The 24,048-nt window shown below is 46.5% G+C and overlaps 2 protein-coding genes across 2 annotated transcripts; one reads left to right on the top strand and one right to left on the bottom strand.

Moving 5' to 3' along the window:
• The first annotated feature begins 854 nt into the window (after positions 1 to 854).
• On the top strand, positions 855 to 17,268 carry SLC7A7 (solute carrier family 7 member 7). Its single transcript, XM_007436385.4, has 10 exons — positions 855 to 1,002; positions 1,910 to 2,428; positions 6,680 to 6,805; positions 7,235 to 7,379; positions 8,644 to 8,767; positions 9,803 to 9,906; positions 11,563 to 11,659; positions 12,741 to 12,890; positions 15,829 to 16,012; positions 16,745 to 17,268. Exons 2-10 carry the CDS (start codon positions 1,912 to 1,914, stop codon positions 16,825 to 16,827), a joined length of 1,530 nt encoding a protein of 509 aa, XP_007436447.1. The 5' UTR covers positions 855 to 1,002; positions 1,910 to 1,911; the 3' UTR covers positions 16,828 to 17,268.
• Positions 17,269 to 17,659: 391 nt separating this feature from the next.
• Positions 17,660 to 23,592, bottom strand: OXA1L (OXA1L mitochondrial inner membrane insertase). Its single transcript, XM_007436382.4, has 10 exons — positions 23,306 to 23,592; positions 22,446 to 22,586; positions 22,140 to 22,329; positions 20,658 to 20,801; positions 20,333 to 20,418; positions 20,067 to 20,231; positions 19,701 to 19,805; positions 18,916 to 19,078; positions 18,733 to 18,813; positions 17,660 to 17,863 (listed from the first exon to the last, which is right to left on the bottom strand). Exons 1-10 carry the CDS (start codon positions 23,363 to 23,365, stop codon positions 17,760 to 17,762), a joined length of 1,239 nt encoding a protein of 412 aa, XP_007436444.2. The 5' UTR covers positions 23,366 to 23,592; the 3' UTR covers positions 17,660 to 17,759.
• Between the last annotated feature and the right edge of the window lie 456 nt (positions 23,593 to 24,048).

The raw sequence follows: 24,048 nt of genomic DNA, 5'->3' as shown, positions 1-24,048 counted from the left end.
TGGGGAATTCTGGGAGTTGAAGTCCACACATCTTCAAGTTGCCAAGGTTGAGAAACACTGATATATATGTACCCGCACACACACACACACACCCAGACAGATCAGTTCAAAATAATACTTTGGAGCAGAGCTGCAGCACCAAGAGCTTTAAAAATCAGCTCTTTTTGACAACCAGGGGCGTGTTGGAGGGTGAAAATCCAAACCCTGTAGCCAAGTAAAGTGGCAGAAAAGGGTATGTAAGCTGCTGAATTTTGCAGAATTCTTTATTGCACAAAAGAGTTCACGAAACTCAAATGAAAATGAAATAATAGAAATGAAGAGTTCATCATGACTGAACATTGCTCAGCGCAACACATTGATTTGTGTACAACTGGCTAAAATAAAAGTTTCAGAACTACTTTCGATTTCTGTCTTATATTTATCCTTTCTTTCTTTTTCTTCTTTTAAGGTTGATTTGTGCCGAGAACTCTCAATTCCACCGAACAAAGAAGAAACGGGAAGGGTTTTCTGCTCAAAACACGTTTCTCAGTCTGGGCTACCTCTGGGGCCGAGCCTTTGGATCTGGAAGTTGTTGTGTGATAGGAAGCACAAATCTATGATTTGCAGAAGCCCCTTCTTCTCTAGAGCTTGGTGTAACCTGGAGGCTTTGTATAAGCATGGATGCAGAAAGCAGATACAGGAAACAACAGTTCGGGTGGGGGGGAGTGCACAATGCCCTCTTTCAGGAAGTCTTTTCTCAGGCGTGGCTGTGAGGAAATTTGCAGGAACTGGCAGTCCCTTATCTTCCATAGTGATGAGGTAGGCTCCCCCTGCCCCCACCTGGCACCAGACGGACCTTGGACTCAATGGCTCACCCTCCCGTACCCCCCCTCACTCCGCCCCCAGCCACCCTGCTTAGTTCCTCAAGTTAAAAGTGCTGTCCTGACAACTTCTAATTCTTTATTCCTAAGCTGGTGTGGGGACAGGCAGGCAGATCAGAAGGGGGATCTAAGTCCAGAACTGGTGAGTGCTTCTCAGTTCATCTCTTACGCATCCTCTCCATCCTTGTCTCTTTCTGTCCCTGGGTTAGAATCTTGATTTCCAGCCATCAGACGTCTGCCCAGCTCCTGATTAAAGCAGAAACCCAGGTTCTGCCTCCCTTCAGTTGCTTGGGCTCCGTTCACTAGAGTCCCTTCCCTCTGGGCAGAATATGTAAGGCAGAGCTTTTAGCTCAGATTTTTTTAGAATATCCAGATGTGACTTTTTGTAGCCTTTCTGAGGTACAGGAGGCGTGCCGGCAATCTGAACGCCAAACCTGTCTGTGGTTGCCCATTTGCTTATTCTTGCAGATAAAATATCAATTTTATTTAGAGTTCTTCCTCCCTGCCTCTAGCAAAGAAACTCAAGAGAAACTCCTGAATTCCAGTGCTTGGGAAGCAAAAGAAATCTGTCTTCCAACCTTTCCCTCTCCTTTGTATCTGTCTCCTGGTAGAGACTGGATTTACATTGCACTAAGTCAGATTGTGGTATGTTTGGTTCTTGGCTTAGCAACTTGTATGAACTGGCCAATTGTGATTTATTTAGTAAACCACGTTTAAACAAACTATGTGTGCATCCAGTCTTGGTGAATTTCACTTCAGGAGAGACAAACCAAGCTGAGTTTACATCTCCCTGACAAGCCAGCTTTGCTTCAGCCTTCCCTTCTCCCTAAAGTTTGCTTTTGTATCAGCCCTCCTCAGTTTGGTACGTGATGGATTGTAGCTGTATTGACTAGGGCTAATGGGAGTGATTGCACATCTGGAGGGCTCCAGGTTGGGGAAGCTAATAATATGTTATCTGAATCACTTTCAGAGGAGAAAAATATATTTTGGGGTGCAGGGGACGCTTCTTCCAGCCTTGGTGGTAACCAAACTGCTTTCTCCTTGCCCAGCCATGACCAAGTCCGGCCAGTATGTGGTGGCGGCCACCCAAGATGACCATCCTGCCAAGACAGCAGCTAACGGGACCTTGCCCTCTTCCAGCTCATCTTCCGAGGAGGCCATCCAGTTGAAGAAGGAGATCTCACTGCTCAACGGCGTCTGTTTGATTGTGGGCAACATGATCGGCTCGGGCATCTTCGTCTCTCCCAAGGGCGTCCTGGCCTACAGCGGGTCTTATGGGCTGTCCCTCATTGTCTGGTCTGTGGGGGGCCTCTTCTCCGTTTTTGGGGCTCTCTGCTATGCTGAGCTGGGCACCACCATCAAAAAATCAGGGGCCAGCTATGCCTATATCTTGGAGGCCTTTGGGGAGCTGCCTGCTTTCATCCGCCTGTGGACTTCTCTTCTCATAATTGAACCCACCAGCCAAGCAATCATCGCCATCACCTTTGCCAACTACTTGGTGCAACCTTTCTTCCCATCCTGTGAGGGGCCCTATTTGGCGGGCCGTCTCCTGGCTGCTGTCTGCATCTGTGAGTGCAATCAGCGAGGGGAGGCTACGGTACCCGAAAAAGGGGTTGGTTGAGGTCAGGATTATAACGTGTTGCCATCCTCCAGTGGTCCCTGGGATTTCTGCAGCCCTTATTGAGAAGGCTTCTTAGCTTCCGAAGCATGGGGGGGGGGGGGCAGGCATCTCAAGGCAATGCTTCATGCTAAGTGGGTATTTTGATAGATCTTTGCTATGCCCACGCTTGATTCAAGCAGGGCGAAGGGCAGATTGTTTCTCAGTATCTAATCTATCTCTCTGCTCTTATCTTGCCGTGACCTTCCTTCCCGTTCTGCGCAACTCTCCCCTTCCTTGGTTGAGATTTTGCATCACCGGGTTGTTAGGGTTCCAACTTTGTCCAAAGACACAGGCTGGCTCCTCTTTGGAACTGGAACCTCCCGGGGTCCTCTCTTACACCATTTTCCACCTTTCCTGTATTTTGGGTGGGTGGGGTAGAATCATAGTTATCCTGCCTCTCAAGAATATGAAGAATGTTTTCTCAGATAGGTCCTGCTTTCAGCTAGAATTTCCCCTTATCCTGATCTTATTCTCCTGGTGGACCTGTGAGTCAGGCATCTGTGACCATCATCTTCTCTTTGCTCCTCTGCTTTTATCAGCCCTGGATTTTGGGATGGTTAAATCAGACAGAGCTCTTCCTTTGAAAGTTTGAAGCTGTAGAGACGTGACTGAAAGGATTTCTGCTCGAACTGTCGTTGCAATCCAGCTGAAGGAGAGGAACACAACTTTTTCTGGGTCAAGGGCACTGCAGGGGCCATGCTCTGAAAAGTAATATGTGGGGCTAGGAGAGCAACAACATTTTCTTTTGTTTCATTTCAGGGCAGTTAAAATTAAATCTAGTTAATGTGATTACTCGCCAGTTATATATTTAGTAATCTCCTTGCTGCCAAAATTACAATTTTTGAAAGTTGAAGGAGCCTGCACTCAAAGATCTGGGGACTAGGATTTGCACCCCTGTGCTAAAGGAAAAGGAGACACTTCTGCACATGTTTCACCTTGCTCCCTTGGTCCACTGCAACTTTCTAGACCCCTTTCTCCTGTGCCAGAGCTCTAAGGAGGATCCTGAGTTGCTCCCCCATTATGGCAGAAGAAAGCAGCAAGAGGCAAGCCACATTCAGACCTGTCCATACATGAAACCTGCCTGGATGTCTCTGCATGAGGCTCTGATGTGACCAGGAGGGATGTCGCTTCATCTGTGTGGAGAAAAAGACTTTCTCTCCATGTTCTGAGAATCTGAAGGATCCCGAAAGCGTATGCCTTTGGATAAAGTTGTTAGTTGGAAAAGATGCTCCCAGCTGCCTCCTGATTTTTTTTTTTGCTACCCTAGACTAACAGGGCTTTCCTCCTCCATGCTCAGAGACACCCTTTCTGTATTGGGCATTCTGACTCAGGGTCTGGTGATCTCCGGCTCTTTTCTGCCACTCATTCTCCTCTCCCTTTAACCAGCGGGTAATTCTGGGTTGTTTTCAGGAAGTGAGTGACTTCAGCTGATGGCAGGCAGCATGCTGAATCGGCAAGTGCTGTCTGGAAGCGGCTGGTGAGAAGTGCAGCGTCAGGCTCCCCCGAAACCACGCGGTTGCAACACAGGAATGTGCCGGCTGGAACGTCGTGGGCTTGGGGGTTAGGCAGAAAAATTGCTTGCGGTGGGAGGGAGAAGAGCGGACGCTTTGGGTTGGGGGTGGGATGATAGCAAAGGGTGTGTGGGTGAAGGCTAGAGTGGAGGCTAACCAGAATAAATGTTTCTGTCTCTTCTAAAGCAGTTAGCCCTGAAAAGCAGACTAATCCCTTTATCCCCATTTCAGAGATACCAAAATGGAGGCTGAGTTAGAGAAGGTTTCTGAAAGCTGCCGAGTGGGAACTAAAGATCCCTTCTCCTCATCTGAGGCAACCCTTAGATCATGCCTTGAACATGTCTCCACACTGACCCCTGGAGCCGTTTTACTTAGGACTCTTGATAAAGCTTGTCTGAAACTGAAGAGGAAAGCAGAAGGTCCTCTGTCCATGGCCAGAGACATCTGTGGTGCCCAGGTGGCAACCCCCACCCACACAATGCATTTCTATCCAGAAGTAGGATATGCCTCTATAGGGGTTTGTTGGGGCAGCCCAGAAAAGAGAAGGCTGTCCCCGTGACAGATGTTTGGAGACCAGAGAGTTTGTTCGTGCATTGAGGTTGGAGTATGTGGCTGGGTATTACGTAGGGTCAGAGGTTGGCACCAGAGAGAATGGGATTATTTGAAAACTTGGCAGGGCTCTCTCTGCCATCTCCCACATGAGAGTAGGTGGTGCCATCAGGAAATGAATCCTCATATTGGTGGTTTCTCAGATTTGGGCAAGTTCCAAAGACCAATAACAAGGAGGAATTTATTGCCTCGTTTATAAAGAAGCAAAGTGTTGATTAAGAGGTATCCCCAATCCCCCCATTTGCTCTGCAGTAAGAAGGTGGTGACTTGGGCTTGAAATGGAGCTTGTAGCTTGGAAGATGCTCCTCAGCTCTTCCAGCTCCTGGGGGTTTGGGTGTCTGGCCACCAGCCGAATCTCCCACAGCCTCTTGAGGCACAACAACTTGTTCCTGGAATAAAGATCAAGGTTAGAAGGGCAGAATATAAAAAGCAATAGGAGCTGGATAAACAAGTAACTTCTGTTCCTCCTCTTTGAACTTTGGGTGGGATCCAGGAAGACCTATCTTCCTCTGCCTTGATTTAACTTCTCGGTGTTCACTGGCACCAGTTGCCTGGCACTTGGTGTCTTGCTAATGGGGTGGACAACTCGCACTGGGGATTCTGGGAGCTGGGCATCAGGTTCGGAAAACTAGCAGATACGTCAGCCAACCTCTGTGCGGTTCTTTCCATCCAGATGTCATTTTGTCCTTCGTTGTTTTGGGGAAGGGGCTGTTGGTTTCATCTTGCAGCCAACCAGGGAAGGGAAATGATTAAACAGAATCGTGTGTTGTCCCTAATGCTGAAGATTGACCTGCAAGGGAGCTGGCCAGCTGCTCCTGCTAGAGCATTGTTTCTCAATCTTGGCAACTTTTAGACCCATGGACTACAACTCCCAGAATTCCCCAGCCAGCATGCTGGCTGGGGAATTCTGGGAGTTGAAGTCCACGTGTCTTAAAGTCGAAGTTGAGAAACGCCGTGCTAGAGGCTTGAATAGATGGGGAAAAGAGGGGCTGTTTTTTTCCAACAGCTTATAGCCCTCTGGGCCTTCCAGATTTAGGGGAGAAACCTTGCTCCCAAGCTTCCTTAGTTGCAAATCTCTAGGGCTGATTTCCTCCCTAGGCTTGGGAACAGGAGGCAAAATGCTGCATTCCTTTTTCCCCTCTAACATATCTAAAGTTTACAGCCTGGATTGCAACATTAGTTTTGTTGGCCGGAAAGGATGGGATCTGTAGTCCAAGGCATCGAGAAGGCTCCAAGCATGGATAAGTGCTGCATGCGTGGGGGGGGGGGTTGAAGGAGGAATCTCTTAGCTTTGTGTCTTATCAGCCAACCTACCAGTTATTTCTCCCAATTCATTCACCCCTCCCAGCTGCCTAGTTAACTAATTCAGGCCACCCAGCTCCCTGTCTTTGCCCAGCGATTGCTTCATAACTCAGCATGACTAAGAAACAGGACCTAGGGAAGAAATCCAAGATAAAAGGCCAGGACTCTGTGGACAGGATGAAGCCCAGTAGCTTCCATTAATGTTTAATGGGACCAAAGCAAACACTTCATGGGCTCAGATTCAGGAGCTGCTTTGAGGGAAGAAGACTGCAGGCTCTTGAGCATACAAGGAGCAGCTGCGAGATTTAGATTCCATCCATAGTAATAGCTGAAAAATATATACCTTTTCCCCAGGACGGTGAACGATGGTAAAAAGCATCATCTCGTAATAGGGGAGAGATCCAGGTGGACAATGGGAATGGCCTTTGAAGAGCGATGTGGAGAGGGGGTATGCTGGTGTCATAGACGCGCTTTATCTTTCCCCTGTTGGGAGTCGCTGAGAAAACGAAGAGTGCTATAGAAAGGTTCCAGAAATAGCCTTCTTCGCTTTTTTAAAACCCACTGTTGTACACAAACACAGGATCTTAAAGGGTCTTTAGGTTTTAGAATTGAAGAGGAGGCAAATTCAGCTGATTTCTTACTCGGGCATGTACGTACATGGCTCGGATGGGGGAAGACTGTTATGCCCCACTGTTGTAAGTGATTCTGCTTTTCTTTTCTGTTCCTCTTGATTTCAGGCTTACTGACTTTTGTGAACTGTGCCTATGTGAAGTGGGGAACCCGAGTACAAGATTTGTCCACCTATGCCAAGGTGATAGCCCTCATTGCTGTGATCATTGCAGGCATCATCTGCATTGGACAAGGTACTAAAACTCTGGCTGTGGTGTTTCTATTTCTCTTGCCCCTCTGGGTGTTGCATGTGCAATACTACTTTTTTTTTTTTTTTACTTTTTACTACTTCTACAAAAAAAAACCCCAACCTCTCAGGTACCTCCACCCTGGGTGATCAGAGTGAGTCCACATCAGAGGTGAGATTTGATCCAAGGTCAAACCAAGTTTTCCAATCTGCTTTCTTTTTCTGACGACCTCTTGGAGCTAATTCACGCCTGAATGTTCTCAATGGACCCCTCTAACCTTCAAAGGATGACTTGCATGTAGTGAATGGGCATCATGGGCATCACACCCCAGACAGGATTTTAGGATCCCCTTAAATTTCCTCAAACCTCACCCCTGTTGGGGAGGCATTAAAGGACTCGGTATGCATTTGGGTGAACCCTTATCTTCCCTTGCAGGACAATCTGAGAACTTTGCTGACGCTTTTGAAGGATCTGCCTGGGACGTGGGCAGCATCGCACTGGCTCTCTACTCGGCGTTGTTCTCCTACTCTGGATGGGACACCCTTAACTTTGTCACGGAAGAAATTAAGAACCCTGAAAGGTCAGCATTCAAACAACGCTCCTGAGTGTCAGGGAAAATATGGGTTCCGTCCCAGGCTGTGAGATCACTGTGGTTTGGCATGCTCCGTGGACTGGAATCCAGCTGCTTGCACCTTTTGGATAATGCCCGAGATATCCCTCCGGAGAAGCAACATTGCTTCCCCACCCCTTTTTCCTAGAATGACCTTAGAATTTATGTTCACCTCCCAAAGAGGGAACTGGGGGAGGAAACTGGACCTGATTAGCTGCTGGCCCCTCCTTGTTCTTCAGACTTTGTCTCCACTCAATAAATTCCTTGCTGGAGATTAAGTTCTTTGTTGGCTGGAGGAGCACTCTTTTTCTGTGCGCTAGAAAGCACAGGGTCTAGCCTATTAAAATTAATGGGCTGTGGTTGTGGGCATTATTATTTATTTATTCGTTCAATGCACACGGGTGTCAGCACACCAGGTGATCTCAAAAGTCCCCTGGGTAGAGGGAAATACCCACCTTTGTTCTTTCCTCCTATTTAATTAAAATCCCTGGGGGTTTATTTTGGAGGGGCTGAGGTGGGGAGGGAGTGCCATCTATTGGGGAAAATCAGGCATTACAGCACAGCTCTCATCAAGATGGGAGAAATTTAGAACTGAACTGAACTGAACTGAACTGAACTGAACTGAACTGAACTGAACTGAACTGAACAGAACAGAACAGAACAGAACAGAACAGAACAGAACAGAACAGAACAACCTTGGTGACTTGAAGGCAGGTGGACTTCAACCATAGGCGGCTGGGGAATTCTGGGAGTTGGTCCACCTGTCTTCAAGTTGCCAAGGTTGAGAAACACTGGAATAGAATACACTGTCATGGGGCTAATATCGATTTTGCCGAGAGGGCAAGAGCAGGAAGAAATCATGCAATTTTCAAAGAGCTACCTTGAACCCCGATGAATTATCTTGCAAGACTATAAAGTCTGATTATGAAATGGAATGAAGCGTGAGCTTTATTGAGGGTGGAAATGCTCTCTCAACCCAGTGTTGGGATTTTCTCCCTATTCTTTTCTGAAATGAAATGAAAGCCAGGAGAACTCATTGCAATGGGAAGCGAAGCCTGGAGAACAAAGGGTTCTGTGAGCTTAGCCAAGAAACGTAGCTTCTTAAGCCACCTCTCCTAGGCTGGACCCCTCCGAAGGGGGTGGCGGCCAGTTCACAGAATGTGGGAATAGTGATGGCAGAGGCACCAACTGTGAGAAGGTGGCATGCATAGCTTTTCTTTGTGCCTCTCCTTAGGAATCTGCCGCTCTCCATTGGAATATCTATGCCTATCGTCACGGTGATCTATATCATGACGAATGTGGCATACTACACAGTGCTGAGCAAGGTGGAGATCCTGTCGAGCGATGCTGTGGCAGTGGTTAGTAAGCACATCCCTCCCCATTTCAGGGGCAGATCAGTGGGATCCAGCAGCTGATTGCCCCCAAAGCTTCTTTGTCCCTAAAATGGCTTCGTTCAAAAAAAAAAAATCAGGGGAGAAAAACACTTTCTAAGAAAGGTTACTTCAATTAGGGAATTCTGGCAATTAATTCATCATGGGGCTCTTCTCACGCATCAGAAATGGTTTTGCTGACTTCTCCACAATAGCAGTGGAGGGAAGTGAATGAATGTTCAGACGATGCTGGACTAGAATGACTGCTGGTTTTTGGCTGCATGTAACGGTATGTGGGAAAGACCTTGGGAGACTGGGCCAAGAGACGCCGCCAAGGGAACGGTCAGATAAAAGACAGCTTAGCCCGCAGCTGCATAGCAGATGGGGCAAGAGGCTCAGAAGGGACCCTCCCTAGTTTCTCAGGCTGTAAAGGAGATGGCGGGAGAATTGTACTTTCAGATTTGCAAGATTCTGTCAAGGTAGCTTTTCAATAAAGTAGAATTAGGTCATCTGGTTGTGATTCCTATCAGGTTTACCGTGCAAGGCCGACATCAATCTTGGAAGTCGGAAAGTACAATTTTCTCTCCCCCTGCCGTCTCCTTTACTCCCTGAGAAACTAGGGAGGGTCTCTTCTGAGTCTCTTGCCCTGCCCACTATCCAGCTGCGGGCTAAGCTATCTCTTATCTGACCATTCCCTTGGCAGCGTCTCTTGGCCCAGTTTCCCAAGGTCTTTCTCACGTACCATTACACCACATCAGCTGTGGTTTATGGGAACTGGAGTCTGATAACAGCTGTGGAAAATTCTCACTTCCTACTGGAGGCTGGACCATCTCATACCATATATGAATGGTATTGTATTTCAGTTTCCCCAAGTTGGTGAAGGTGGGCATTGTAGGGGAACATATATGGAGCGTACCAGATTGAATAAGACCTTTCTGTTGCTTTGGGAATGATGTTGATCCTAGGGACCCCCTAGCATAAGGTAAGTGCCAGCAGCTGATATGAGATTCTCTTCTTTTCTAGACTTTTGGTGACCAAGTTTTTGGAATGATGAAGTGGAGCATCCCGCTTGCTGTGGCTTTATCCTGCTTTGGAGGCCTTAATGCCTCTATCTTAGCTGCTTCCAGGTAAACGTTTGTGGTATATCAGGTACATGTTCTCCCTGCTCTCAGGACTCTTCCAAGACTAATTTTTTAAAGTTTTGCTTTAAAGGACCAGTTGAATGAGAATAATCCTCCGGAAATAAAAAAGTTCCCTAATACAAAAACTCCTTAGTAACTTTCCATAGTTATTTCACAGAAGTCTTCTTGTATGAAACTGAAGTGTTAACCTAACTGGAGTTTGAACACTTTAGAAATCACTGTCTGCATGAGCAAAATATGCTGAATTCGGTTCCTAATTTTCTCACATCCTTATTTTCAGGGTGGTACAAAACAGAGCTCAGTTATAAACTCAGTAAAGAATTACATCTCTGTTCCCCTTTGTGGCAACAAAGCTTGTGGTGGGGTATCCCCTTTTGAGATGAATCCTTTCCAGCTCCTTAATATGTGATGATGTTAAGGTGACAAATATAAATAAAGAATCAAAGATAATGCCTTTCTACAGAAGGTTCAAATTATTCCAAGTAATGCAAATACATGTCCAGAAGATTGTTTTCGAAGCAGTGGCACCCTAGTTAAACTATCCTCTGAGTATGTGGTGGTTGTGCTTTATCAAGGTATTTCCGAAATGATGCACAACTTCAGGCTCAGAATTAATAATTATGATAGAAAGGATGAAGGATGGGAGAAGAAAGAAGAAACAAGATTGGAGCAGCAGTTTGTTCTTTGGCCAGTGGATGGAACTAGGTTGATCTCAGTTTGTAACAGGCCTTTTTTTCCGGATGGGAAGTGATACCTGCTCCTTAATAGAAGGGCTAGATTGTCCTAGGGATCTTGGGTTCTCTGGCCAATGGATGTGATCAGGAATCATCTGCCTTAGTCCCGAGACTGGGACGTCCATGCAGAGAGGGCCAAAAAAGTTAAGATGATGGCTACAACTGTATGATCAAATCCCCAATTCCTTTTTGCACACTGATTAATCGATTATGTGCCACCAAGTTGTTTTTGACTCCTAGTGACCTCATAGGTACTGTAGATTTTCTCCATGACGATCTATCCCTAACCTGGTCTTTCAAGTCTTCTTCCAACAGGACCCCCATCGCCACTGTAACTGAGTCCATCTACCTTGCTGGTGGCCGTCCTCTTCTTCTCTTTCCTTCCACCTTTCCCAGCATTAGAGCCTTTTCCAGAGAGCTGGGTCTTCGCAAAATGTGTCCAAGGGGTGGGGTCTTGATTGTGCAGTTGCAGCCATCATTTTTACTTTTTTTTTAGTCCCCATGGATGTCCATGTAGGACAACTGATTTTGGGACACCTGGAGCTTATTGTGAGCTGTATATTTCAGTTCAGCCAGATCAGATGGGTGTTTGAGTGGCATGTCAGGAGCAGTTACCAGGGAGTGAGCCAGGGCATGAACTATACTTAATTTGATGCAATTTAATCTACCCCTGCATCTGATTAAAATGAAATTCAATTAATTTAGTAGAGTTGATAGGGTTAGTCCATGTGTATTTAATAATATTCTTTTGTCACAGTAGAGATTACAACGCAGTGGCAATTGAGGGGGAGCGCTCTGGGGCTGCAGAAGAGTTGTGGTCCCCACCTTCTTCTGAATTGGCCTTGAATGCAAGATGGGCTAATTTTCCTTCATTTCAATAAGACGCTCACTTGTTCTCTCCCAACAGGCTGTTTTTCGTTGGCTCCCGGGAGGGGCACCTGCCAGATGCTATCTGCATGATCCACGTGGAGCGGTTCACCCCAGTGCCAGCCCTGCTTTTTAATGTAAGTCCTAGGGCACTGTGTGAGTTTGCGTGCATGGATCCAGTTGGCCCGGTGGAGGGAGAGGAGTCAGCCTCAAATCTCCTCTGTCCCTTTTCCTAGTAACCTTGAGTGGTTTGCCCAGAAGAAGAAACAACCTTCCCTAACTGGTGAATCCTACATGAGATGGACTCCAGCTCCCATCACCTTCAGTGGGCTAGTGGGATCCAGCTGAGGAGGGGTGATAATAGGCACTCTAAAAATCAATTGTGTTGTCTTAACTTCATTCCTTCCTTCTGGAATGCATGATGTCTACCCATAAGTATTTTTCCCCAGCCATGGACAACTGCCCAGTATTAAAACAGGGGGGTGGGAAGAGTTAAACCTTCCTTCTTCAGGGCGTTGAGCTCTCTTTGAAAGCGCAGTCCTGACTTTCAAATGTCCATATTGAGCAAAAGGTGGGGAGACTTTCTCCATCCCAGCTGAAAGAGATCCTGTGCCTCCCAGTCTGGCACATAGCTGCATAATGGCCTGAAAAGAGGAGAGTGCACAGGAAGACACAGATGTGCAGCTGTTATCTTCTTACTTCTTTTAGCCACCTGATGGTTCATTCCTCCATGCCTCCTCCTTGCGCAGTCCTACTTCTCTTCAGTTTCCCCAACACCTGAGTGGTGGGTTTGCAGGGTGAGATGGTTGGAGTGAATTCAAGAGCATAGATAACAGTGATGGGCTGAGCCTGAGGCCTCCAGATGTCTAATGTTGCCCTCAACTAGCCAGCTAATTCCTGCACCAGCTGGAAGAGTAGGTGTGAACTGTCAGCTAGTGGCTAATTGAGAAACCACAGTTCAGCTCCAGGAAGGAAGACTGAGATCAAAGGTAATGAGTCATTATCTAAAATGATCCTACTCACCAATCTTGGAAATGCCTGTGGTGTCTTGGGAGCAATGTGGGAAGAATTGGTGTCATGAACTCTGTTCCTTGGATTTTTTTTGGAGGCACGTCTTACATCTTCTAAGTAATGTGGGTGGACAGTAAGCAGCTGGAAAGCCAAAATATTATTCTACTAATCATGATGAACTTTGCTTCATTCCTCTGTTTGTCACAGGGAGCCATGGCTCTGATTTATCTTTGTGTGGAGGATATCTTCCAACTCATTAACTACTACAGCTTCAGCTACTGGTTCTTTGTGGGCCTGTCAATCGCAGGGCAACTCTACCTTCGCTGGAAGGAGCCATCCAGGGAACGTCCGCTCAAGGTAGGGGGAACCTGCAACTGTAGTTGTGTAATATTTAAAATATCTATTGCCACAGTCCACTGTTAAACCGACCAAGCTAATTATATAATACTGGTGAACTATCCTTGATTAGATTATTTTCCATTAGCGCTGGGTCCTGGACAGAAGTGTCTGTGGGGGTGGGATGGGATCAAAAAGGAATGAAGCAGACATGATTTCATGATGCAAGTCCTGGCCTTTAGTAGCTTTTTTAATTTTTAAAAATTTTATTGGTGAAATATAACAAGCAAACAACAATCAGTACAACAAAATAAATGTGCGATTGTTTAGTTAACCCCCCTTACATATCTTATGGCAATTAAAATAAATTAAATATACAAGAAGAAAAAGAAAGTGGTAAAAAAAGAAAAAAATAAGATGCATGTGGTATCAGTATAAAATTCATTAAGTCCTTAAACTTATTATGAACTGTAGATCATACAGGGCTAAATTGCCCCATCTTCAGAATATAGACATTTTGAAATGGATAACAAACACATATCTTGAATCCATTCCTTAACATCTGGAAGATCAGTTTCTTTTTATCGAGGTAAAATTATCCCCTTTGATCAGCCCCAGGCTCGATAAAGCCAAGTTCTTCATAAAATGACATTCCATATTTTAGGAATTTAATTTAGCATCACATTTATATCTTTAACTGTTATATTCTCCCCAGAATTGCGTTTACATGTTGTAACTTGCAACCAAAATGGAGTCATGGCTGGACAAGACCAAATCATATGAGTGCAAAAGCCCTCAAATTACTTACAATGCCAACCCAAAAGAATCTGACTCCCAACTTTTAAAAAATATTCTTTGGGGAATCCAGTAAACAGAAAAAGAATATTTTTTATGAATTAGCTTCACTCTTAAATCTCAAGAAGTATATTTCACATTCTTTAAAACAGACTAGATATTCCAATTCCTCATTCCACATTTCAGATATAGAACGAACGCTTTCATCCTGTTTTTTATGTCTATATAAAATTGAATTGTTGGTTTCTTCATCACTACTCCCTTTTGGATTGATAGGTGTGATTGCAAAAGGTGCAGGACTTACCTTGCAACATCACATCCACCATCTTGCCTTTGTTAACCCCTCGCAGGTCCTGCTGGCATGGGGCTTCATTTCAGGAATTCTCTGCAAGCAGTAGGAGAACAGACCTTTGGCAAAGGGTATCTTGCTACAGGATGACAGAGAATGGGATGGGGAGAGAGAAACTGTTGATTGACATTTGCTGCTGCATTTAATCATTCCCGGTGTTAGTTTTGAGTGGTTCCTTTGTAAGGGGGGCCCTCATAGAAGAAGAAAAAAACTCTACTATTTAAGAACATAAGAAGCGTCTTGCTGGATTGAACCATCTTGTCCTGTATTTTTTGCAATAATTATGGAGTTATCAGGAGATTGGCCAAAAATGGGTAATGGCTCTCTATCCACTGGGCCATGAGCTCTTTCCTCATGTAGCATCAGTACACCCATTATGTCCCATTCTTAGCATCCCTCATGATGGGCGTAGATGTTCAGAGCAAGGGTGCCTACTCCTGTTCTTTCCCATTTAAAGGACTGTGGTCAGTGTTACACGTGGAAGGATCTAACCTATCTCAGACTAACTGGGTTTAATAGCCAGGGATAGAAGACTTGGGTGTGTTGGATTCTATGTTCAAAGTAGACTCCAAGAAATGTATCTTGCAAAGCTATTAGAGGATTAGAAACTAAGCCCCATGACCTCTGTAAGAGCTTAGATTTATTGTGTTGGGTTGGGGGACCTGTACTCAGTAGATCAGTGTTTCCCAACCTTGGGAACTTTAAGACGTGTGGACTTTAAGACATGCTGGCTGGGGAATTATGGGAGTTGAAGTCCACACTTCTTAAAGTTCCTAAGGCTGAGAAACACTGCAGTAGGTCAAAAGCTGAAGGTCTTGGCATCTTTTCACCTCGATTTGGGGATGGCTTGGTGGGGAGCCATTGAAGTCTTAGAAGGGGGCTTCTGGAATTGTAAGAAGATGGGAGCAGAAATGGATCTTTTTACTGGGCGGAGAAAGCACAATGCATTTGGACAGGGAAGGGGGTCACTGCTCCATTCCTTGGAAATCCAGTTTAAAATGATTAGATGGGTTACAACTACAAGATTCTCCAGTAATGAAGGAAATTCAATACATGTCTTTCTCCCTTTCTCAATGTACTAGCATTCAGGACAGGATGTGTACATTGTTTTAACTGCATGAACCTGGTGGGATATGCTGTTCAAGAAAACTAGAATAAGTGAGGAATTTGCAGAAACTGGCTGTTTAGACTATTAACAATCATAGTCTGGTATAGTACAGCTTTTTTTCCTGTACTGCTTCATGGGTAAGGTGTTGAGACCAATTGCTGCACAAGTTGAAAGCCGGCTGGGTGACTTTGGGCCAGTCCCTCTCTCTCTCAGCCCAACTACCTCACAAGTTTGTTGTTGTGGGGAAAATAGGAGGAGGAAGGAGTATGAGGTATGTTCACCGCCTTGAGTTATTTATAAAAATAATAAAGGCAGGATTAAAAAAAAAATCTAAAAAAAAAGTTTAGTTTCCCAGTCTGATATTTTTGGCAGTGTCTCTTTTCCAGGGTTGTGTTAGATTTATCTCTGCAGCTGTCGACATGTATCTTAATAAATTATGATCTTTCTTGTGTATATGTTCTGGAACCATCGCTAATAGAAATATTTGAGGTTTCCATTCCTTTCCTTCCGCTTCTGATCTTCCTTAAACCCCAGGCTACAAGGAACAGACAGACAGCTCTTGTCAGAGACTTGAATTGACCTGTTGCAGAGTCAGGGCTATGCAGAGTTGAGTCCAAAATTAGGTCTGAGAGCTTAGCGTGATGCATGGAGCTCAGTGAGCTGCAGCAACGGGGGACGCAACCAATCCCTATTTCTGTATCCTTTAGTTGAGCATCATCTTCCCCATCATTTTTTGCCTGTGTACCATCTTCCTGGTGGCTGTACCGCTCTACACCGACCCCATCAATTCGGCCATCGGCATTGCCATAGCGGTGTCTGGGCTCCCTGTCTACTTCCTGGTGGTGCAAGTCCCAGAGCATAAGAGACCACACTGCCTACGCCGAGCGACAGGTGAGTGAATCACAGCTTCCACTTCTGTGATTTCCTATCTCTCTCTTCAGGAGGGCCCCAACAGAGCACCTAAAAGACTAGCAGGGGCAGAAGCTGGGAAATGAGAACAAACAGGATTTGTTTTGTCCCCTTTCCCTGACTGCCAAATACTCAAAGAACCTTTGTGTAAGTTGGAAGAATTCAAGACGATTCCACAAATTAAGTAACAGGGAAGGCCAAGGAAAGCGTCGGTGGATGAGACCTTCAAAGAGAGAGCTTAAAACCCAAAAGGCTGTCATGGATGGACATAGTGTAAACAAATATGGTTTGCAAGGAGAACAGCATGGACAGTCTAGCGGGTGGTGTTGGTGTAAACTTTTTATTTTCTTCACCTCACAGTATCTTCCTGCTTTTGTGTGCTCTGCCTCATGTTCCTTGCTCCAAAAGGAACAATGTGATGTGTGTGTATCTAGGTATTCCTGAACATACGGTGCACGATCCTTACCAAAGTCAAATTCATTCAGTTTTAACTTTGCCCTTCAAAGGGTATAATTTTAAAAATGATTTTTTTCAAGAATGTAACAGGCTACTTAGCAAAACTCGGGTGTTTCTTAGAACTGGTTTCCTGTTAGATCCTTGATGGCTTTCCTCCCGTGATCTCTCCTCTGTATCCCTTTCTTAGATGAATCTATCTTCACCACCATCACCTGCCCCCGAGCATCCCTGACTGACTGATCTTGTTTTCCTTCCCAGCCTGCGTGACCCGGCTGACCCAGTTAGTGTCCCTGTCTGTCCTGACGGAGATGGATCCTCATTCTGAAGTCAAGTCTCAGTGATGCAGAGATGACCGCTGAGAGAGGCCAGCTTCTCCCCTCACCCCTTGCAATGGACTCTTTCTGAGACCTCTAATTTATTGTTTGATACTTTGTAGGGAGAAACTGCTGCAGGGATTTTTGTGGTGGCTTTTATGGGGCAGAGTGGACCTGCCCTTGGTAGCCAGCCCAGTAAATGTTCAGTGCTCCACAGATTTTTTTTGATTATTTAAAAGCATCTGTGATGGTCTTTGGTATTCAGTGTTTCAGTAATTTTTGCCACACCTCTCCAATACAGTATAACTTTGGCTTCCTTTGCAATCTTTTTTTTAAAACTACAGTCCACAGTTAAGCCATCCAATGTCTTCCAGAGCTTCAAATCTTGCCATTTACGGAAGTTGTGATGCAAAACATCTGGAGGGCATAAGTTATGTAGTCTCCTCTTATTAAACTTCCTTCTCCTAATTACTGCTAAGATATATTCACATACACCCTCCTGTTTTTTTGTTCCTGAATATATGTGGCTGCTGGAGATTATTTTTTTAGGGAATAAAAATACATGGTGTCTAAAAAAGAAGAATGCCCTCCCTGAGTGGGCCAAGGACCTAACGGGGCCGAGATCCTGTGTTCAAGAAGCCTAGAAAGAAGATCTCAAAGTTGTCGTGTCTCTCAACCCCATGAACTTTTCAGAGAGTTGGTAGCTGGGGGTTACAGCACTATGTACAGATACTTCTGTAAGACTCTTGGCTTGCAAAAACGGGCAGGAATTGTGAAAAACAGTGAGCTAAAAAAGGCAATTTCTGGGTGGGGATGAAAGCCATTTCACCTCAAGTCAAGCAAACACTGTCAGGCAAAACAGAGAGAACATCTTTTATTACTGGTGGATGGAAATATGAGACAAGCGGGACAGGGAATTGGAGAAGAACATCTCTGCCTGGAGTAGATTCCCATGGCATTCAGCCTAATGTGTCTTCCCATGGTTTCTTTTTCGGCGGTGGCTTGTTAAGGGTGAGCTGCTGATGGTTCAAAGGGTTCTGGGAAAAGGTCTGGCGCAGTGGCCCTGCGAGCAGACGAGGAAACAAAAATAAGAATTGGATTCCCCCTCCCCCCCAAGGCAAGCAATCCACCTTTCTTCCCCAACTTCAAACCCCGAAGCATTAAAAACTGAAAATAATGTAGCAGAAATAAAGGGATTGCCTGGATCAGGCCAAAGGCCTATATAACGCAGTAGTCTGATTTGCACAGTGATGTGCCAAAGGCTTTGGAAGATGACTCCCACACTTTCGTCACCCTGGTTCTCCTGCAGTTGCCAGATGGGGCATGCTGCCCCCAAACTAGGCCGGATCAATTTAGCTAAGCTGGGCAACAGTTACTGATGGGCACCACAAAGGTGCCTAATGCCACATCCGAACCCTCTAGATTGGTGGCCATCCTCATATCTTGCAGCAATGATTTGAAAAATATTACATGAAGACGTACCTCCTGGTTATCCAGAAAGACTTACTGGCTCACATTATACTCTAGTATCATTCCCCCCACCCACCAAAAAACAGTATTTTCCCACTCCAGGCACTATGCTCTAAATTTTTCCAATCGTTTTTTCCTAAGCCTTTAAAATATCATTTCCTCTCATTAGGAAGGTGCAATAGCTTTCCTCTTACTTTGGCTGCTGAAGTTTGCACGTTTTCCTTTCCTGCTTTGTTTTTGAAGACATGTTAAGGGAATAAATGGTCCAAACACCAAACCCACGTGCTTAACTTATTCCCACTGTGAAATATAGGGGTGGGCAAAGTTGCAAGACCAGAATGTCCATCATCCCTGCCAACAGTTCTGCTGGCTAGGGCTGATGGGAGTTGTAGTACAGCAGAGAGTGAGAGCTTGCCCACCCAAAACACAACACATTTGATGGCACCAAGTGCAGGGACTCACCTGCAGCTGCTAAATCCAGGTGGTTTTTGATGCGGTCCTCTCGCTCTTGTAACCTTCTTCTTGCCTGCATGTCCTGCCATCCTAGATGAGAGTAGAGCCCAAGGTAGCTAAACATGCAGGACCTTAGGAGGGACATAACCCCAGCCCTCCCGTTCCACCCTTCAGCCTCTTCTCGCAACTCACCTTTCTTGATACTCTCTATTAATCCTCTCTGGGAACGTATTGCTGCAGGGCTGTGTACCTTCTGATTAGGGATGCGGAAAAAGGTGCGAAGGGCAGGCAAGCGTAACAGTGATACTTGCACCATCGAGAACAGGTTGGAGGTCAGCCAGTAGGTGAAGATGGCCTGCAGACCAGGCAAGAGGGGTCAAATATCAAAAGACCTCTTGATGCCCTGGTGTATGGTGGCGCAGTTCAGAAAGCATGCATTAGACCTGTCCCAGTGGGCTAACAAAGGAACAGCTGCTTTGGGGGCACAATACGTAACCCAAACAGCAGATGTGTCAAAAGAAAAATGGAATGTTGGCGCTCCTTTGTGAACAAATTGAGAAGTTCCATCCCCAGCAAATGAGAAACTCATCCTGCAGAGTCCTTGGGGTTCTCTGAGCTTGGTGGTTTTCTTGCAAACGTTTCGTTAACCGGGTAGGTAACGTCTTCAGTGCTAGCACTGAAGACGTTACCTAGCCGGGTAACGAAACGTTTGCAAGAAAACCACCAAGCTCAGAAAACCCCAAGGACTCCACAGTTCAACCCTAAGCTACACATATTTGCTTCTATTGAAACTCATCCTGTAGCATACAGAGGTAAGGGAAGTAAAGGGTTTCTCCGTGACAGACAAATACAAATAAACCGACATGCAGAAAACATGCACGCTTCAAGCGGTGCCAAGGCGGAGCCCGCGTGTCTCGCCCGCAACCGATCTGTGGCATTTTGTACACCATACAGAGGAACGAGCGCCTCCCTCTCACCGTTGGGAAGTTGATTGTGATCGGCAGCAAGAGGACAGGAATCACTCGGAGAACTGTTTTCATCACGTGGAAGTTTGGATTTGAGACTCCTGTTTCTGCCCCAAACTGCAGAGAAGACCGATGACGTTACTACCTGGGCACTGCTTGATCTTCTACAAATCCCCCTTTTCACACCTGTCCCCTGGATTCCCCTTCAAGGGGATCGTTCTGAAATTTGGGCTGGCCCTGTTACAGAACAAGCGGGTTAAAGTTTTGGTAGGCTCCTACCAATTTCTTTCTGGGATCCAGCATCAGGGGATTTGGTGGCCAACTGGAGACAAAATCAATGGATGCCTTGAGTTCCCCCTCACTTTGCCCAAATCTTACCTCCAGAACAGCCCACATGGTGACAGTTGTCATCAGGGGTAGTACGTAGTAAGAATCAGCGGATGTGAGATCTGTGAACCACCACAGTCCCCCTGTCTCCATGCTGGGTACAGGAAACTCAGCCATTTTGCGTAGGGCAAAGAAGAATGAGATGAAAATGGGTGTCTGAGACAGAGATGAGAGAGGTCAAGCTGGTAAACAATGTCGATAACATGAATTCTAAGCATATTAAGGGATGCAGGTCAGGTGGGACACTGGAAACTGACCTGGACCAAGGGTGCAATGAATCCTCGTTTAGGATTAATATTATGGGCTTTCTGATACTGGTTCAATTCCGTGTAAGCCTTTACAACTGGGAGATTAAAGGAGAAATATTTGGAGGATGAGCGACACTGAAAAAATACTGCTAATTCCCTTCTGTCAAGCGTTTCTGCAAATATCCTGACCTCTGGAGGAGCATCACACTCAGCCTTTAGGGCTTTGCTGACAGCACCCCAGCCCTTTCATGCCTCATCTTGCCCTGCCTTTTAATCCTTGATTAAATCCCAACATTTGTTGGATTCTCAGGTTTTAACCGCCCTCTGAACTTACACTCTTTATGATTCCCCGACTTCCTGGCGTCAGCGATTCTGGTATTCATCTCATTCATTTGGGGAAAATGGTTATTGAGTAGGACTGCCTCCCGCTGGCTCTTTACAATGAGTGGGAAGACCAAACAACGGGCCAGTACTGTTCCTAAAAAAGTTGAGAAGACCCTTGTTACTTGCAAGGGAACCAGAAGGTCCTTATTATCCACAATGCAATTCCTGACCTGGCTGACCAAAGTTCCCTAGCTGGTACCTTCTAGGTATGCAGAGAGTATCCACATCAGGATGGGGAAGTCTGTGACTGGCCATGGGAAGCAGGCAGGGTAAGGAGCTCATTTCCCAAAAAGGAAATGTATTTTACACTCAAGATCATATCCCACCGACATGGATGCTTGTGAGAATGCCTTTCCAGGTAGTCCTTGTTTAGTGACAATTGGGACTACTGTATGTGAAGCGGTCACTAAATGGGAAATCACGTGACTGTGACTGTGCTTTTGGGCTCAAAACTAACAAGACTAATCAGTTTCACACCTTCTGCTTTCGTTTGCCTCCTAACCACGCCCAGGCCCTTTGGAATACTCAGTTTGGTGCTGGGATAATCAAAAAGAAGGAAATTAACATTTGTATTTACATTCATTGCAGAGGAAGGGATTACAAGAGACTAAGCAGGCGCACAATGGGGAATACACATTGAAAGGAATGCGTGGGTGCTGGCAGCTGTAAACGTGCTACGCCAACAGCCTGGTGTATTCCCCATTGTGTGCCTGCTTACTCTCTTATAATCCCTTCCTCTCCAATGTTTCCACTTTGCAAAGGGGAAAAAGAAGAAAAACAACAGGCCAGGCATGTAGTGACTGTAATGGCAATCATGTAACTCAGTGATGGTGCAAAGGTCATAAATGCGGGCACTGGTTGTAAAGGTTTTTTTTCCCCCCAGCAGTGTGATAACTTTGAACGGTTGCTGAATGAGGCAGTCAGTCAGTAAGTGAGGACTACCTGTATTTGGAAGGCAGTTTTGGAACAGCCCATCACTTTTGGATTTGTTTACCAACATAGTACATTGCTTTATACCAAGTCAAATGCTGTTTGATGGTTGATTGTTCTGACTTAGTTTCCTCTCTTTACAGCCTCCAACTTAGACTGTGGTCCCTTGACTCCACTCTAAAACTTGCCAGCAAATTGTTATTTTTAATGTGATAGAAGGCAAGAGAAAAACATTTAAGTCCACGATCAGTGACCTGAAATACTGACTTATTTAATTAGGTCTGATTCAATAAAGCAAACATACTTTTTATCTTAATCCTCCCTAGTTTGTTCCTGGTCCTGCAGGGTGAAAGATTTTCCCTATAACTTCCAAATGTATATTTTTAAAAGGGATTCTCCAGTGACTGAAGAGGGATCCCACTCCCATCCAAATGCTTTTCTCTATCAGTGTAAGGACGTCTTTCTGTTCCTGTCCCCTTACAATTCCAGCAATCCTCTTTACCTGCCACAATGGCTCCCCACCAAGGCAGCCCCAAGTCCAAGTGAAAAGATTCCAGGATCTTCATGATTAGGCCCACTGGGCTGTAGCTTCCTAGACCTAGTTCAGCCAAAGTCGGTTCTTGCACAAGATGGCCAAGTTCCTCTAAGGGGAGGACGTTCTCTACAGGTGGGGTTGATGCAGCTTGAGCAACCTGAAAGAGGCAAATAGAAACAAACGTTAATATAGGTGGCGTGGAATTCCAAACTCCCAAGTGGTACGTCTCCTTGACCTTGCATAGTCCCAAACTTTACAGACGTTTCCCCTTACCTGTGTGCCTGTAACAGCTGCAGTGCTTTGACACCGGATTGTGGGCCTTAAAAGGATAACGCAACCATTCTGAGAATGCCGGCCAGAAGCTAGCTGAGCTTTGGCCTGTGACCATCTCAGAGGGGTGGAAGTCCTGTGAACCTGGAAAGGAAATTACGAAAAAGAACAGACTTACACAGATAGGCATCGGGTTACAACAGCAATTGGGACAGGGGTTGCTGTGGTTACGCAATATGGTTGTAAACTGTGATCTCACCTGGCTGCATTGCTTAGCGACAGCTATCCCGCAGTCCTGGTTGCTGTTGTAACCCCAGGACTGCGTGGGTCGCTAAGCGGGAAGAGGCAGGAGCCCCAGGTAAGAAGAGGGGTGCGTGTGTGCTGCGGGCTGGCATGAGGGAGTGTGGGCAGGCTGGTGGGTGCCGCAGGCGGGAAGGTGGGTGCTGTGCGCAGCGCATGCTATAGAGTGTGAGCAGGCAACGGGGTGCTATGGGTCTCAGTGGGGTGCTCTCTAGTGGGGCTCCTTGGGAGAAAAACTGGCCGGAGCAACTTGCAACCTTTCCTGACGGCTTCCCCATTGACTTTGCTTGTGGGAAGCCAGCAGGGGAGGTTGCAAATGGCAATCATGTGACTGCAGCTTGCTGCGACCTACTCGTGAACCAGACACTTGAGCAGGAAGGCTGCAACTCTGTGCACTGGTCGTAAGTCCCCCTTATTCAGTGCCATCGCAATTCTGAATGGCGCTGAACAAGTGGTCGTAACTCGAGAATTACCTGCAATGTCACATAATTGCAATGTCAGTGAAGCCGATAGGTTTATCCGGAGTGCCCCCGCTGGGCGAACTTCTCCACCCGGGCACCCACCTGCCGGCAGACGCCCCCCGCCGAGATCCACGCCCGCCGGAGCGCCGCGAAAGCCGCCATGGTCTCCGGCGTGACCGCCGCGGCGGACCGGCCGTCTCCGGAAGCGCCGCGACGCTCTTCCGAGGCCGCCGCCGCCCTCTTGGTTACGGGCACGTGGCCCTTCGTCTCCGGGGAGAGGCGGCCTCTCGGCCAAGGGCCCCTTTCCTCGCGAGGAGTTCCTCCCTAGGAGCGCGGAGGGGGCTGCCGACCCGGCCGTGAAGGGAGAAAAAATGAAATGACGAGTCGGAGACTCGAACGCCCCCTGGGAAAAGGGTAGAGGTCAACGAGTCAGTCCCCCACTGTGGCCATGTTTGTCACGGGCATTTTGATTCTTTTGCCCTGCGTGCGGCCATGTTTGTCGCGGTCGAGGCGATACGGAAGAGGAAGCGCGGCCACATTTCTCGCGGGCAGTGATGCTTCTGCCGCCACTATAGCTTCGGGCAATTCCTCCCAGCCTTCCTCTAACCCTTTCCGGATGTTCCTACAAAACGGCCACATCGAGGGAACCGCCACCTTTGGATCCTCCGCTCGTGAATGCCCCAAAGAACCGCGGTCGACGGCCTCTGCCGTCCGTCTCTGAAGAAGAAAACGAGACCTGCTGGCGGGGCTTAAAGAAAGCCACTCCCTTCGCTAAAGGGAGCACGCGAGGCTCTCGCGCCGGCCAGAGTGTCCTCGTTCCGATTGGCTGGCCACTCGGTTCCTCA

This window comes from Python bivittatus, unplaced genomic scaffold (assembly GCF_059951505.1).
Source record: "Python bivittatus isolate LINGU-HERP-01145 unplaced genomic scaffold, Pbiv_v1 ctg000370_np1212, whole genome shotgun sequence".
In the NCBI taxonomy this organism is placed as follows: Eukaryota; Metazoa; Chordata; class Lepidosauria; order Squamata; family Pythonidae; genus Python; species Python bivittatus.
The sequence above is the reverse complement of the archived record's forward strand: the minus strand, read 5'-3'. Positions and strand labels throughout refer to the sequence as shown.